This window comes from Paramisgurnus dabryanus, chromosome 6 (genome assembly GCF_030506205.2).
Source record: "Paramisgurnus dabryanus chromosome 6, PD_genome_1.1, whole genome shotgun sequence".
Classification (NCBI taxonomy): Eukaryota; Metazoa; Chordata; class Actinopteri; order Cypriniformes; family Cobitidae; genus Paramisgurnus; species Paramisgurnus dabryanus.
The window spans coordinates 26,895,428-26,913,056 of record NC_133342.1 but is presented as its reverse complement, the minus strand read 5'-3'; the positions used below and the strand labels follow the sequence as shown (position 1 = coordinate 26,913,056).

The 17,629-nt window shown below is 38.3% G+C and overlaps 1 protein-coding gene across 1 annotated transcript; it reads left to right on the top strand.

Annotated features, from left to right (window-relative positions):
- The first annotated feature begins 1,515 nt into the window (after positions 1–1,515).
- Positions 1,516–15,761, top strand: c6h5orf22 (chromosome 6 C5orf22 homolog). The gene is made up of 9 exons (XM_065276407.1): positions 1,516–1,687; positions 1,904–2,049; positions 2,411–2,560; positions 2,689–3,115; positions 3,331–3,393; positions 12,162–12,283; positions 12,429–12,495; positions 12,831–12,970; positions 13,506–15,761. The coding sequence occupies exons 1-9, from the start codon at positions 1,619–1,621 to the stop codon at positions 13,651–13,653; spliced, it is 1,332 nt and encodes a 443-aa protein (XP_065132479.1). The 5' UTR covers positions 1,516–1,618; the 3' UTR covers positions 13,654–15,761.
- Positions 15,762–17,629: the final 1,868 nt, after the last annotated feature.

The window sequence follows — 17,629 nt, the reverse complement described above, 5'->3', positions numbered from 1 at the left end:
ATTGTACCTCTTATTTCTTTATTTCCCGCATTATTCAACTACAACTATAAAAAAGCCTGTAAAATTATAATAAAGAGTTTACACAATATAAATTATACACACAAATTGTTGAACTGTTAAATCTTGAATTATTTTTATTGAAGGAAAAATACATTTGGAGACATAACAGTAACAATATAAAAAATAAATGGTTAAACTTCAACTTACGAACAGCAAGTTACAGTAAAACACACTAATGCAATATTGATGTTACAAAAAAATGTTAGCACTAGCAGGTCCTAATGGCTGCTACAGTACACTTGATTTTTGTGACATCCTGAAAAACTGTACCCAGAGCTTTTGACAGAAATTTGTGACACTCCATTGGAAAAAAAATAAAATGTGGAAGTATGTACTGTAATGTGGGTTTTCATAAGCTGATAGTCCCAAACATTGAATAATTTCACCACATCTGTTCATTTCACTGCTTTCTTGAAATATCTGCTTTTTTAACGTGTTAGGTGACCTCTCATGAATCTTGGTTTAGTTAATGTTTAACATTAATAGCTAGTTATATTTTCATATTCTAACTGTAGTTAGCTACATTTTACCTACTAGCTAACATAATAATTCATTCTGTATTTTTCACACTTGTTAGATGGAATGCAATTTAAGCTGCATGACACAACTCATGTTCAGTTACAGATCCATGTGGCATATTCTTACTAAATTTTTTGAAAAGTGATAGAAGCTGTCATATGGAAATACCTTACCTAATTGGTTTATGTTCTGTGACATTAAATGTGTTTTTACAATAAAAACTGGCAGCTGTGGGTGTGAGTAAAATGTCATTCAATTTGAAGAGTCATGCAGGGAATTCTGGGAATGTCCTTTTACTGATTTAAATGTCTTTTCATTGTGACTTGCATTTAAAATACTGAAACCATATTTTTTACAATATTTGTAGAAGTACATGTAATACAGCTTAATATTATAAAGATCTTCAACATAAAATATAGTTTTTAAAACCGTATGTTTTACCTTATTTTACTTTAAAATTAAATGTAACGTTTTGTTGAATATATTACCGTTTAAACTGTGGTTTTCAAGGTATGTAAGGGTCAATTAGTTAATGCAATAACTAACATTGAGCAAATTATGTTTACAGCATTTACTAATCTTTGTTCATGTTAGTTAATACAATAACAGTTGGTCATTGTTTATTCATGTTAGTGTATTGTTCATTAATGTAAACATTAGACTATTATTAATATGCTTTACAGCTTTAGCACAGCTGTTTCGACTCACTCTCACGGTACTTTGATGTCATTGGACGATTCATCTGCGCAGTTGGACTATTTCGGCCAGCTTCCAAATGACTGTATATTCATTAAGATCAAAGCGAAATCAAAACATTTAAAGTGTACACGTATGCAGTTTTTTGTCATTGTATTTTAAAGGTTGCGCTTAAATGTGCTTCATTTCTTTAACTGCTGTGAACAGCGAGTCAAATAGTTGTTTCCACCCGGTCAAAAAATAAGGATGCACAGAGTGCCGCCAATAGCAGTAGCCCTAAAAATGTTGCGTTTATTTCTGTAATTTTGAATTAAGACAACCCTTTACTGCTTCTTTGAAAAAAATGAAGACACCACCTCAGAAACGCGTTTATCCTAAACTACCTGTGTGGATCGTGGAGGATCATCATGATGTGAGAACGTGATTTCAATCTTTGCTGATCTAACGTTAGAGTTCCGAGTCAAACTATAAATAACTACATGCATGACTGTTTACAAAATTAAAACAATGACGTTCTTGTTACTATGGTATTAAACAAAAGAGCAATGGTTGACTCAAATGTTGCTTTTGAATGTGCTGCTAGTGTTAATGTGGTAAAGTTTTTATCAGTTCTTTCTGGTTGCTGTAGGTTGTGCAACACGTATATCGTGCCATTGGCTCTAAACATATTCCAATGAAAGGCATTAAGATGGTCCATTTGGACTCCCACCCTGACCTTCTCATTCCTGTGAATATGCCTGCTGACACTGTGTATGACAAAGAGACCCTTCTCAGGTGAGTGTAGTAGAGTAAGGAAATTCAATAATGCAATCCATGCTTTATACCAGTGGTTCTCAAACTGGGGGCCGTGAGATGGTGCCAGGGGGGCCCCAGTATTATGACATTTTATAAAATACATTAATTTATCATAAATTCTGTGTAATGAAACCTCAGAAAAATAAGGCTACTAACTAACAGCAATACGTTGTATAATTTAATATGATTTGTTTAATTTAAATGTTTATGTTTTAGAATGTTTTATGTCATACATTTTCTTTTGGTGGGCCGCAAAGGGATGCACCGTACACAATGGGGGCCGCACGCCTTATACGATATCACCATAACAGTAAACATAGATTTTTGTTTTTATTTGCAGTGAGCTGAGCATTGAGAATTGGATCATGCCGATGGTCTACGCTGGACACATATCCACTGTTGCCTGGCTGCATCCGTACTGGGCTCAGCAAATCAAAGAAGGGGAGCACACCATGTTTGTGGGGAGAGATACATCCACCACCACCATAAGGTCAGGTGCATTACAGTATGTCAGCATGTAGCTATAAGATGGCAGCAGATTTTCAGTTACTATTTAGAGACAGGACTTTGCCAGGAAATGTTTTTTTTTATCAGAATTATGTCTCCTTTTCTTTGCAGAGTCACTAGCACAGACGATTACTTTCTGAGTGATGCACTTTATGTTCCACTGGATCAACTGGAAAACCCAAAAGAATTAAACTTACACGTCATTAGAGTAAATCCCGCCAACACTTCTCAGAAAAAGGAGTGTGAAAATGGACAAAGCGGTGCTAAAATACCTAAAGCATCTCCTATAGGACATGCACATGTGAAGGGTGCTGAGCAATCAGAAATAGATTCCCCCTGCACTTCCTCTGGTCATCCACATAGTGGCAGCACCACACCAGAAAACAGCAGTGACACAATCACAAAAGCTGATGAAGGGTCGACAAGCTACATTTCAAGCAGGCTTGTATCAGTTATAGAGCAAAGTGACCCTTTTATACTTGACATTGACTTGGATTTTTTCTCCTGTAAGAACCCTTTCAAGGAAATGTATACTCAGGTGGAGTGTCTTGCTTTTTTCATAGTTCTTCTGCAATTGCAATTCTTTTCATATGTTATATGAAAGGCCAATAATGTATTGAACTTGAAATTAAGGATATTGATTCAACAGGTTAATTGATAGGTATCAGGCTATTTATTTTATGTATGATTAAATCTTTAGGTTTTAGATTGAATGTGTTTAGGTAAAGGACTGCCATGTTTTTGCTTTTAAAGGAAGAGTTTGCCCTCCTGCAAGAGTTATACAGCTTCACCAGGCCAGATCAAGAGCTAGATGAGGTAATAAAGATTATTTAAATGGTATCAACTGTGCATTAACAATTTACTTACACCCTGTAGCAGAGGCAAGACACCTTTAAGCACAAATCTACAGCGGTTAGATTCCTAGGGAAGGTACCGATACATTTATATTACAAATACACTGGAAGTTGCAGTGATAAACTCAATGTAAATGTTAAATGTTACCAGTTTACTTTGGAAAAGAGATAAAGTGATACTCCAGCCAAATATAAAAATTCCCCTGTGATTGACTCTGTGAAACTCAAGCAATTTGAGATCCATATGTCCATCATCTTTTAGACGAACACATTTGGAGTTATTTTAGTAAATGTCCTTGGTCTTCCATGCTTTAAAATGGTAGAAAACAAGGTTGGGAACAACGTTTGACTTTAAACCCCCAAGAAGTGCATTCGTCCAATCAGCTCTAATGGGTTAATAAAGGTAAAAAAAAGGAAGAGTAAACTGCGCTTCTGTAATCCAAGACAATCCGGTGCGACCAGAGAAGGACGGAACAATATAGACAAAAGGGATCGCTGGTGCAGCACAGATGTCTGTATAAAAATATTTTAATAAAGGTGCACAACAGTGTCTGATGCACAATTACATCTAACACAATTACATCTTTATCAGAGTCCTCATAATTAAGGGTTAATAAAGGTCTTCTGTGGGTAATCGATGTGATTTTTTTTTAAGAAAAATATATCTTTATAAACTATGATAACTAGCTTCTGGTAACAATACCAACAACAATACTCAATTCATGAGAGAGTTTCAGCGTAGTGAGTGTTGGTTGCCATAGATACATTGCGTGGTGACTCTTGTGAATCGTGTCCAAAATGCGATTACTTCTGGAGGGATGGATGCAATTTCTTGGGCTTTAAAGTTATAACTTGTACCCTGATCCCTGTTTTGTACCCTTATACGCTTGGAAAAGCAAGTACATTTACTAAAATAACTCCAAATGTGCTCATCTGAAAGATGCTGGAGGTGTGTATTTAGGATGACTCGAGGGTTAGTAAATCATGAGGTAATATTGATATTTGGCTGGAGTATCCCTTGAATACTCATAATATGCATGCATATAGTTAGGCATGAAAAATCACCATAACACCATAACATATAACTATAGTGACTTCTTGCTTTAATAAAACTAAATGCAAACTTTAGTGGACTAAATGCAACTTTTGGTAAACTTCCACTACTTTAGTTTATTTCTGATAACAAATGAAATAAATGAGATTGGAGTGGACCTCGGGAAAAAATATGGTGGACCTATGCCTACTCTCAAATTACATAATTTTACAAACGGATTAAGGAAAAGGGAAATAGGGAAATAAGAACAAATCAAGAAATTATAAGTATATACAGACGTCATGCTGAACAGATCCTGCATCGTAGCTCCGTCGAGTTCATCATCTAAAAGCTTCTTTTTACCATCTTATTCCTATTTATATAATATAACTTATTAGTTTTACATAGGAATACTTTACCGTGCCGATTATTGAGCAGTACTACCACGTGAAACTATTTATCACTAATAAACACCCAGTGTTAGCTTATAGCCCGCTAGCATCCACACGGTGGAGGCTGAAGCTAGCTTTTTCCGATCTAATGGCGGATTCATCTGATATATGCTTTTCTGACCTATCCTCACCTGAGCGGGAAGCTGTGGAGGAGTTGTTTCCCGGTTTTAGCAGATCCAAGGCGAGGTACAGCGCCCACTTCACCCTGCCTTCCGACGTCCACAAGCGAGCAACAAACATGCATTCCACGCGATGCAGCTTCACGGACCGTGAACGACATGAAAGCGATCGGGAAGCTGTGGAGGAACCGCTGCCCGGCCTTCGCAGATTCAGCAAGCCAAACATCACCCTGGACCCAGACGTTCGCAGGCGACCGAGGCGCGTCACAACCAAACACCCCACGCGATGCAGCTCCGGGGACCGCGTTCGGGTAAACGAAGACGCCATCGCCCAGCATGAAAGCGGTAAGACTCCGCTTGTTATTGTAACATGTACTACTTGCCACATGTATAGTTTAGCTTCTGCTGTTAGCATAGAGGGGTTTACATGCACTAAGTGTATTGAAGTATTAAGGTTAACTGAGAAGGTTGCTGAACTAGAATCGCGCATCCGAACGCTAGTTGAGGATAGCAAAACCGCTAATGTTACGGTCGCAAATAATCTATCGAGCGAAAAGACTAATGGCTCGGTTCCGACATCAGATGCTAATATAAATATTACAAATACTGTATCGAGCGCGCATAGTGTTTATCAAAATACACATGGCTCGGTTCCGTCATCAGAGTCAAGTCGGCGGTCAAACTGGGTGACTGTTAGGCGGCATAGTCATATAAGGCGTCCTTCTAAGACCCATAACGTAACGACAATTTCTAACAGATTCGATCCCCTAAGGAGTATACCAGCTGAAACACCTTTTAAAAGTGCCCTGGTCATTGGAGATTCTATACTCAGGAACACTAACATTGAGGCACCAAACACCATAGTCGACTGTATACCGGGAGCCAGAACGTCTGACATTAGATCCAAACTTAAAGTGCTGGCTAATGCTAAGCGGAAGTTTTCTAAGATTGTTATTCACGCCGGCACGAATGACACTAGGCTCCGCCAGTCGGAAATCACCAAAGATAATATTAAGGAGATGTGTGAAATTGCAAAAACAATGTCAGACAATGTAATATGCTCTGGTCCCCTCCCCGCCTACCGGGGAGATGAAACACATAGTAGATTAGTGTCTCTCAATGGATGGATGTCAAAGTGGTGCCCTCAGCATAACGTAGGGTTTATAGACAATTGGAAGCATTTCTGGGGAAGACCATTTCTCCTAACCCGAGATGGCCTTCATCCGTCATCGGAAGGAAGTGCTATACTCACTAAAAAGCTGATCAATAGTCTTAATTCTGATATAGTCTGACTATCCAGGGCCCAGGTCAGGAAACAGACGGATCGGCTTAACCGTCCATCTGTTAGCTGCCGTGATATGTCAAGACCACTTATATCCCAGCACTTAGAGTCAATCTTACCGAAATATCAGCACATTTCAACTGTATCTGTTCCCCGAACAAATAAATACAGGGCACCGCTTGTTACATCTGGTACAAATCTGATTCAAATAAAATTAGAAAACAATACATTAACAGATGAATCTCGAATGTTAAAATTCGGCCTTCTTAACATTAGATCGCTTACCAATAAAGAACCTATTGTCAATGAAATAATTACAGACCAAAACTTAGATGTACTCTGTTTAACAGAAACCTGGCTTAAAGCAGACGACTACATTAGTTTAAATGAATCCACCCCACAAGACTATTATTATAAACACGAACCTCGATTAAAGGGGAGAGGGGGTGGTGTAGCTACAATATACAACACAATTTTTAAAGTAAACCAAAAATCTGAGCTAAAATTTAAATCATTTGAAGTAATGTTGTTAAATATGGAAATAACTGATCGTAACCACAAACAGCTTTCTTTTGCTTTAGCGACAATCTATAGACCACCGGGCCACCATGCAGATTTCCTTAATGAAATAGCAGATTTCCTATCTGAGCTTGTAGTCACTGTAGATAAAGCTCTTATTGTTGGTGATTTTAATGTCCATGTAGACAACCCAAAAGACGCGTTAGGACGTGCGTTTATAGATGTTCTAAATTCTCTCAATATTAGACAAAACGTGACAGGGCCAACGCATACTCGTAATCACACATTAGACTTAATTCTGTCACTCGGACTCAATATTAATGACGTCGAAATATCACCTCAGAGTGATGCAGTTTCTGACCATTACCTTGTGTCATACACTGTACTTCTAGATAGGATCACTCAATCTACAACATGCTACCGACTAGCCAGAACAATAATTTCCACCACTAAAGATAGCTTTATTAGCACTCTTCCAGACCTGTCCCAAATGAAACATGTAGCAGATAACTGTGACGATTTAGATATTGAAATAGAAAACCTAAACAATGTCTGTTCTAACACATTGGATGCCGTTGCTCCCATTCGAAAAAAGAGATTCAAAGAAAAACCGCCAGCTCCATGGTATGACCATCACACAGCAGCCCTTAAAAAGGCAGCTAGAAAAATGGAAAGAAATTATAGAAGCACAAAGTTAGAAGTATGGCGCGCAGCATGGAAACAGAGTGTTAAACACTACAGACAGGCTATTAAAACCGCCAGATCTACATATCTTAGCAAGCTTATAAATGAGAATCATAATAACCCTCGTTTCCTCTTTAGCACAGTTGCGAAACTGACTAGAAACAAAGAACAAACAGAAACCAATAGTAAACTTCAACACAATAGTAACGACTTCATGAACTTCTTTTCTAACAAAATTTCGGCTATTAGGGAAAACATCGTAGCTACCCAGGCAGCCACCACTCTACCCATTAGTTCACTTAACACTAGACTACCATACGAACATCTTGATTCATTTAAACCTACTACAATAGATGAGCTCTCTAAACTAGTCACATCATCCAAATCATCGTCCTGTATATTAGACCCCGTTCCCACAAAACTACTTAAAGAAGTATTCCCTGTAGTGTCAACCCCGGTTCTAAACATCTTTAACTCATCGCTAGAAATAGGATACGTTCCAACAGCTTTCAAACTAGCAGTTATTAAACCGCTGATTAAAAAACCACAGCTTGACCAAGGAGAACTTAATAACTTTAGACCAATCTCAAATCTCCCTTTTCTTTCGAAAATATTAGAAAAGGTAGTGGCAAGCCAGTTACGCACATTCTTGACAAATAATAGTACATATGAAAAGTTCCAATCAGGATTCAGGCCCCACCATAGCACAGAGACAGCGTTGCTTAGAGTTACAAATGACCTCCTATTAACATCCGATCGTGGTGAAATCTCAATTCTTATATAACTAGACCTTAGTGCAGCATTTGACACAATAGACCACAGAATCCTACTCAATAGACTAGAAAACTATGTTGGTATCAGTGGTCAGGCGCTAGCCTGGTTAAGGTCATATCTAACCAATCGCTATCACTTTGTTTATGTAAATGAGGAAGAGTCATATCACTCCCTGGTTAAATACGGTGTACCGCAGGGATCAGTTTTAGGTCCTATCCTGTTCTCGTTATACATGTTACCCCTAGGAGACATTATCAGGAAACATAACATAAGTTTTCACTGCTATGCGGATGATACCCAGCTTTACATCTCCTCGCATCCCAGCGAAACACACACGTTTTCTAAGCTAAAAGACTGCATTAGCGATGTTAGTGACTGGATGGCACATAACTTTCTTAAGCTCAACTCCAATAAGACAGAGGTACTTATTATTGAACCAAATCGCTACAAACATAATATGTCAGATTACAAATTGCACATAGATGGCTGTACTGTGGTGCCATCTTCCACGGTTAGGAACTTAGGTGTGATGTTCGACAGCAACTTATCCTTTGATAGTCATATCGCCAATGTCTGCCGCACAGCATTCTTCCATCTTAGAAATATCTCAAAAATACGCCATATGCTGTCTACATCTGACGCGGAGAAGCTTATTCATGCTTTTATGACCTCTAGAATAGACTATTGTAACTCGCTACTCGGGGGATGCCATTCAAATCAGATCAACAAGCTTCAGCTAGTTCAAAACGCTTCTGCAAGGGTACTTACTCGATCTAAGAAGTATGACCACATAAGCCCAATTCTGGCATCTTTACACTGGCTACCAGTTAAATATCGCATCCAATTTAAAATATCACTAATCACCTACAAAGCTTTAAATGGCTTAGCACCCTCATATCTTAGAGAATTACTATCAGAATACAATCCATCACGCACACTACGGTCGCAAAATTCTGGCCTATTGATTATCCCTAGACTATCAAAAGTGTCTAAAAGTGGAAGATCCTTTTCCTACTTAGCCCCTAAGCTCTGGAATGATTTACCAACCGATGTCCGAGAATCAGACACAGTCGATCATTTTAAATCTAGACTTAAAACTTTTCTCTTCAACAAAGCATTCGCATAATTTGTCTAGTAAAGGTTCTTAACTCGCAATAGTTATTTTCACGGAACAAAGCACTCACGGTCATAACACAGACCAACCAAATAAATAAATAAAAACCTTTTCTGCATGAACACTTAAAATGAACTGCATTAAATAGTTTGCCACCGTTTGCCACTGAACCTGCATTAACGACGACAGTGGGGCTTCCGGCCTTAGTCAAACGGTTTGGCACGTATGGTCGGGTTGCGATTTTGGTGCTTTCGTGTGTCTTGTGAATAGTATGCCATACAGACCCGTTTGCCACTGAACCTGCATTAACGACGACAGTGGGGCCTCCAGCCTTAGTCAAACGGGTTGGTATGTATGGTCGGGTTGCGTTTTTCACGCTTTCGTGTGTCTTGTGAATAGTATGCCATACATACCCGTTTGCCACTGAACCTGCATTAACGACAACAGTGGGGCCTCCAGCCTTAGTCAAACGGGTTGGCACGTATGGTCGGGTTGCGATCTTGGCGCTATCGTAAGTCTTATGAATAGTATGCCATACAGACCCGTTTGCCACTGAACCTGCATTAACGACGACAGTGGGGCCTCTCAGCCTTAGTCAAACGGGTTGGCACGTATGGTCGGGTTGCGATTTTGGCGCTATCGTAAGTCTTATGAATAGTATGCCATACAGACCCGTTTGCCACTGAACCTGCATTAACGACGACAGTGGGGCCTCCAGCCTTAGTCAAACGGGTTGGCACGTATGGTCGGGCTGCGATCTTGGCGCTATCGTAAGTCTTATGAATAGTATGCCATACAGACCCGTTTGCCACTGAACCTGCATTAACGACGACAGTGGGGCCTCTCAGCCTTAGTCAAACGGGTTGGCACGTATGGTCGGGTTGCGATTTTGGCGCTATCGTAAGTCTTATGAATAGTATGCCATACAGACCCGTTTGCCACTGAACCTGCATTAACGACGACAGTGGGGCTTCCGGCCTTAGTCAAACGGGTTAACACGTATGGTCGGGTTGCGATGTTTTTGGCGTTTTCTCCTGGTCCTGTAAATGGTATACAATATAGACCCGTTTGCCACTGAACCTGTATTAACGACGACAGTGGGGCTTTAGGCCTTAGTCAAACGGGTCGTCAGGTTTCATTTTCTCTTAAAGATCGGAAGGTGACCCTTATTTACCATATATACCCTCGCATTGGGCCCCCAATTTGCTAAATCCTCAACTGTGGATAACATAATTATGCCTTAATATTTAGTCTGTCTGGAACTAAGCTGAGTTAAACCACATCACTGTGTGACACTTCAATACATATGAACGGCCGCTACGCTAATACGATTTTGTTTTTCTCTCCCTGTCTCGTCCTCGACCCGAGGACGAGACAAACAGACCCAGTCCCGGTAGATGTGAAAGTCGGCACACCTCTGATCTACTGGCTGTCCTTCAACGTTATGCCCAGCTGATACCTGACCAACGATCACCGGCAGAACCGCTTAATCTCCGCTAAATCTCCATTTCCGTTCTCCCAAGGGTTTTTCCCTCCTAGGACTTATTTTTCCTCGGATAAAAGCACGGGGTTTTTTTTTCTCCTAGGGGGTTTTTCACCCCGGGGAGGCAGCCTTTTTGGGCTTTACCTAGCTTCCTCTTCTATACGTTGCTTTAGTAATACGTGCAATTATAATATTGAGTCATAGCCGCAGCAAATTTAACTGCTCATGCTTTCATGTATTTTGTTGTGCTATCTGTCGTTTTCTGTGCTTTTCACTGCTTCTATTTATGTAAAGCTGCTTTGAAACAATTGACTTTTGTGAAAAGCGCTATATAAATAAAATTGAATTGAATTGAATTGAATAGAAGTAAATTACCTTCATTCATATATCATATCTAACGCATATCAAGTATTACACTGAACTAATGTTAATGTGTAAAATGAATGTATACAATGTTAGCTACCGGTCCCTAAATGCCTGGCTGCCAAACCTCTCCGCACAGTTGTGATCCATGCTCGTCGTTTCCCCTCGCCTTTAGCAAGTAAAAAACATTTTATTTGTGACAATTTATGTGTTTCAGAGATCAGTTTAGCCACTAGCCAGACCGATAAATAAATACATACTGGAAGTTCACTTCAGTTCAGGCACGCATGCATCCGATAATATATATATATATATATATATAGTCTCATGGTCTAATAAAGTCTTATAGTCAAGTAATAAGATTGGAACATTAAGGTTTGATTTTATATTGATTCCAGTTCTTGGCATATATTTTCACAGAATGTAATTTTCATTATGTAGGATGCTTTTATGTAGAAAACAGAAACAATGACTTTAGCTGGGTTTCTAAACACTGGATCACAAATAATGTGGGATTACTGCAGGTATCCTAATATCAGCATGCACTCGACTTGGCGTGGGCTCAAAAGGTTTGTACAAAACCTGATGATTCATTCGATCCCAGCATGATCCAAAGAACATTTTGCTTAGTGGCTGCAAGGACATCCGATTGATTCTAAAAATGATCAGTGTCATACATTTGCCAAGATTTTAATTAGTAGTGCAGATTTTGATGTATTTCCTATTCATTTGGTGTCAGAAATGTGTATACATTTCAAATGGTTTGAAATATTTCTGTTTATTTTTCATCTTTGAAAAATATAAAAAAACATATTTTTAGACACCCGCTGTGCCCTGTTGAATACAAAAAACCTGTATTGGAATGAAGCACATTTACCAAGGTCTTTACAGTTCCATCTCTTTTCAGGAGAATCTCTCAGATTGTGTGGAGAGACGCACTCACCAGCTTGAAGACCTGGAGGCTGCATTTGGAGACCTGGTAGAGGATGACAGCCAGGAAACTATAGCTCGGTTAGCAGCAAACCCAGGGTAAGCATTAGTGCTGGTTTACCGACCGGACATATCCTGAATACAGGCTCTGTGCTTTTTGATTAAAACATTTCACATCAATGCATCATTGGAGAAGGTGACAACATCCAAATGAATTGCTTTTTCCTTTCCTCTGTTTTTGCAGAATGAAACCTCTAGCCAGACTAGTACAGAGCCTTAAGAATCGAAATGAATCACCAGACTACGAAATGGTGTGTTTCTGTGATCTATTGGTTCTTTTTTTAATCTTCTACATATCCCACTTTTATAACCTTCAGGTTTTGTCCAAAGCAAGCTCAAGATTGTAAATATATACATACCAGGTTCTACATATATATTACATTGTGTATTGCATACAAGGGTATTTTTTCATATGCGTGGCTTAAATCATGCAGTATGAACCTCATGCATAAATGTTTTGTATGGTCTTCAGGCTGTTTCAATTGCCTGGTGAGTTTCATGAGGTTTCAGAAAATTGTTTGTGGTGGTGAGGCATGTCTGCTAGTTTAAGTGACTGATGTACTTCTGCCTGTGCCATTGAGTTTAGGTGCACCAAGCCGGCTTGACCTGTGATTACTCGGAGCTCCCTCACCATATCAGCAGTGAGGAAGAGATCCAGCAAATGATCACGGCCGTGCAGCTTTTCCTAGAAGCCCTGCCTAAACCCACAATAGTTACTATATCCAGGTATGCCAGTCATTAGAGCAGAGCAACCTCTCTTCTATGTCTCCTCATGAAAAATACATTGGCTCCTTTAATCTTTTATTTATGTTAAAGTGCATTATGTAAGGTTAACAATGTTTTGTTCTTTTCCTCCAAGAGAAGAATCTGGAAACCTCATTTTTTTCTGGTCCGCATTAATTATCATCAGTAATCGGCGTGTGTGTGCTATAATGAATGATGTGGTGGTTGCTCTGAAAACAGATGCTCAAAGCTGTGCTTTTCAGACAGATGGGGTTGTGAGAGACCCGTGTCCCTGCGATTTGTTTGCCCCGTATTTAATGAACACAGTCTTCATATCGCACTCATCAGTCATACTCTTATCTTATTGAGTCAGGGCGAGTCTGACTCCTCGGAGTGCATGAGAAAAATTCAAATTTTCCGTCTCTTAACACTCTTGACAAGTCCATGACTGATGGCACATCACAGTCGGCGGATACAATTTCCCTCCGATGTGTTGCAAGACTAAAATCCGCCTTTAATTTACGCTTCTTATTGTCAGATCCAGTTTGGATGAGTATTGCCCGGCGGAACAAGTGGAGTCCATTCAGAATGAAGTATTGAACGTTCTTCAGTCCCTCTTCGGCTCCCTCGATATTCACAGAGAATATCAATCAATACCAGCAGAGAGCACATCACAGACCACATGAGGGAGAGAGGTTAAAATTCAGCGCTGGCTGTGGCATGTTCCCCATCATCGGCTGCCTTCAGACTGTCACCGGGAGGCATTTAAAAACATGCTGAGATGTGCCGAGAGCTCTGCGATTGTCAGCGTTGAGAAGGTGCGCAACAATGAGGTTTTGATGGACGTGCAGAGAAGGAAAAGTGCATTTCAAACTGTTATGTAATTGATTTACTTCATGTGTTTCTTAACTTATTTTTATCCTCTGAGAAACAAAATAAAAAAAAGATTCTGCAGGTCTTGCCACACTATAGGTGATTTTAGTTACTGGCTGTTCCAAAGTTACAAACTGAGAAAAGAAATTCATTAAAGGGTACAAATCATAAAGATCTGACTTTTCCTTGTTTAAATGCAATAATTGTTCCCCCAGTGCTTCTGTCAACCTAGAAAATGTGAAAAGATCAACCCAATAACTTCGTTTTGGTAAACCATTCTCTGCAAGCATGTAAATTATAATTTTAAGTAAGGGATAATCCACGGCTAGCCATGCATTAAAGGGTTTTAATGCACGAAGTAGAGGCGAAGAACCACCCGACGCGTAGCGGAGGGTGGTTGCCTAAGCGAAGTGCATTAAAACCCTTTAATGCATGGCTAGCCGTGGATTATCCCGCTTATACCTTGGTGTAGCTGTAATTAATGTTTACAGTGTAATTTTTTAACAGACGGGTAAAATGACGGTCATTTTCTTAAGTTAAGGCTCGCACTTCATCCACATTAAATAAAGTAGTGCCATTGTATTGCTTTTATTTAAATGAATTAAATGAATGACATTAAATGAAAACAAAAATCAAACAGTTGGATATTTCGAAGCGATGTTTTAAAAGAGATAGACAGATAACTGAAAGAGAAGCACCAGAGAGAGAGAGAGAGAAAGAGAGAGAGCGAGAGAGAGACGCACTTTAAAGAGAGACGTGACACACTCTCGTCTCTCTCGCTCGCTCGCTCGCTCTCTCTCGCTCTCTCTGCAAGTGTAACTGTGTTACTATGGTTACCAATGTTTATAGTAGTGGATTAATTTCTTACTGTAATCAAACTGACTGGAACTACCTGTGCATTAAACGGTTTTAATGCACACCTTCCAGCCAATCAGAATTGAGTATTTAAACAGACCATGGTATAATAAATATTAAGAGATAATAATTGATTTTGCAATTGAGTTTCCATTTTAACAAGCCACCATTATGGCGATCAGTGTTTGCATTTCATCAGCTCATTTGCATTTAACCCTCATAAGCCCCGTTTTTCTGTATATGTTAGAGTTCCTTGGGGGAAAAATTACCCCAGAAATTAAAAGATTGATTACAAAAATGATACAAATAATATATATAATTTTTTTTTACTTCCCATTTATACATTAATTCTGTGTTTTGGGAAATATAAAGTACTTTTGTACCCGTTTACCACTAAATTCCTCAACTACACCATTAGCTTGCCTGTAAAATATATTTTTTTTATGAAAATGTCACATAAATTATAATCTAAATTTGATTTAAATTGTTTTTAGATATTGATCTAGATGTTATGTTTTAAATTTGGTCATCTGGTGTTTAGAAAAAAAAAAACATATAAGAATTACAGTTTAGGAAATAAATAATTTTGACCAGCAGAGGCCCATAGAGACCCATTCATTTCACTGGATTTGGCCAACTGCTCAAATCACTATTTTAGTGCTACATTTTGTGAATTTTTGTTTATATAAACATTACAAAGGACATTAAAAATAAATATGATTTCAAATAGTAGATATTTTCCAAAATGCCACAGAAATTTGACTCTGTGTGTGTACGTGTGTGTTTGTGTCTTTATGTATGTGTAAGTTTTACTGTGAGTGTGTTTGTACATGCATGTGTGGGAGCATTAGAGCCCACCAGTTTATATCTTTGTTTTGCATCTGTGGCTGTTTTTTGCCAATTTTTGTAAAAAATGCTCTCTGTGGCAGTCATACCTTTGTATGTATGTAAGTGTGTGTGTGATTGAGCATATCTTTTCTATATTGCATTTGTGCTGTAATATCAGGCCTACTTTTCTTTGTTGAAATTTTTCAGATTTATTCTAGATGTATTGATTTTTTTTTTTTTTTTTGGACAAATATAAAGAAAAAAAATGATTTTTTGCATTTCCCATTCATTTTCAATTGGGGTTATTTTTACCCCCAAAGGGCCTCTTTTGGTAAATTTTTTTGCACATCTTTAGAACGACCGAATCAAGCGCAGGTTTTTTATATGAATATTGACACATAGTGTAGAAAAGTCACAAAATCTTATTCCACTGAGATGAAGGGAACCATGTTTTTTAACTAAAGAAAAGTGGCTTGGGGGTAAGATTGACCCCAAGGGACTTATTAGGGTTAAAGGACACACCCCAAATCTGTACATTTGCACTCACACCTATAATGTGGCAGTATTAACATGCTATAATAAATTATCATGCTTCACGTACACACTCTGAGGACATTGTAGACTTACATCTTAAAAAATAATGTCCATATGACCTAATTAATCCATGTGACCATGTCTTCTGCAGACATACAACATTTCGATGATACACAAACCCTCCTTGAAGTTTATACGTATTGTAGTCCATGTTTTGTGTTTGATGCGTAGCGGTCTGCAAGACTCCAAGAAATGAAAGCATTTTTTTGACATTGACATGTCTTTTTTTTATTAGAATGTGAGATGAAGTCTGGTCACTATGAACTTTGTATTTTAAGAGCTACTTATCTTCTCTTTGCAGAACAAAATAACATCGTGCAGCCTTGGACCTATGTGAGGCTGAAGTATTTTCATTTTTCAGAGTGAACTACAGTACACCTTGCCACAGTCTTCTTTATATAATTGTTTTTCCAGACGGTTTATTCGAAAACAACCAGAATAAAATAAATCTGTATGGAGTATTAAAGAAAAGTGTGACCTCCTCTTACAGTACACTCAAGCAATAGCTGAAACCTTATTTCTAAGTCTAAAATCTAATTCTTATCTACTGATTTCAGGACTTAAAAAGAGTTCAATATGTGCTTTGTGCCAAGAGAGGTGATAATAAATACTGTAGCCTGAAGAAGCCAAACTGTTCTGAAATAGTTTTTTGTGTAAAAACAGTATTTTCTGTTTGTATATCTTAATACTGAAAATAAATCTAGATGTCACTGCTTGTGGTATCCAAAGACATTTTGCACTGTATTATTGTATTTCTTTAGTTTTTCTTAAATGATGTTCCCTTGAGTACACAGCCCGAGACATTGATATGAATCATGTGCTGTTGTCTTTCGTACGTCAGTTTGATTTATTATGTGTGATTAGAAAATATATTGATTGCGTGAGAGCGTATTACCTCTTCTTCTGTGTGGCCCTTATGACTCAGTTGTCTGGTCAGCCTAAGGCAGTTAACAATTCTTCTCAGCCTTTGTACTTGCCACACAATTTCCTTTATTCCCACACACCTGTGGACTCAAATATCCATGACCTGACTACAGAACGATGAACAACTGCGTGTGAAGTCTTTCAGGTTTGTTATGTTCTCTGCTTCAAATTAAAACATGACTTCATTCGGACAAAATTTTTATGGCGTTTTTCATTTTGAAGAATTCTCCATTTTATGATATATATAGCCTATGGTGCTTTTCCATTTTGAGGGGTTCCACTGTGCTAAGTACCTACCTGATACTAAAACGTGATGTGTAAACACTGCAGATCACTGATTGGTCAGAGAGAATCGCCACTACCAGCATCATTCTCTATTTACATGGCGGAGTTTGTAAGCAAAAAAACTGTAAGCATAATGATGTTTTAAAAAAATGTGTGTTTTATTCATTAAAATGGTTATTTGTGTAATTAATGGTTTCGTTCTATTTAAACGTCATAATTATAGTCATTGAATAATAAGTAAAATAAGATGATAAAGTATGATGCATGATCACTGTAAAGGTTTTTATAAGAATAATTTACAAA

Coding starts and splice junctions, on each gene's coding strand:
- c6h5orf22 (XM_065276407.1), top strand. CDS start 1,619: ATGAAGACACCACCTCAGAAACGCGTTTATCCTAAACTACCTGTGTGG. Junction 2,050..2,410: donor GACAAAGAGACCCTTCTCAG/GTGAGTGTAGTA, acceptor TTTTATTTGCAG/TGAGCTGAGCATTGAGAATT. Junction 12,496..12,830: donor AATCACCAGACTACGAAATG/GTGTGTTTCTGT, acceptor CATTGAGTTTAG/GTGCACCAAGCCGGCTTGAC.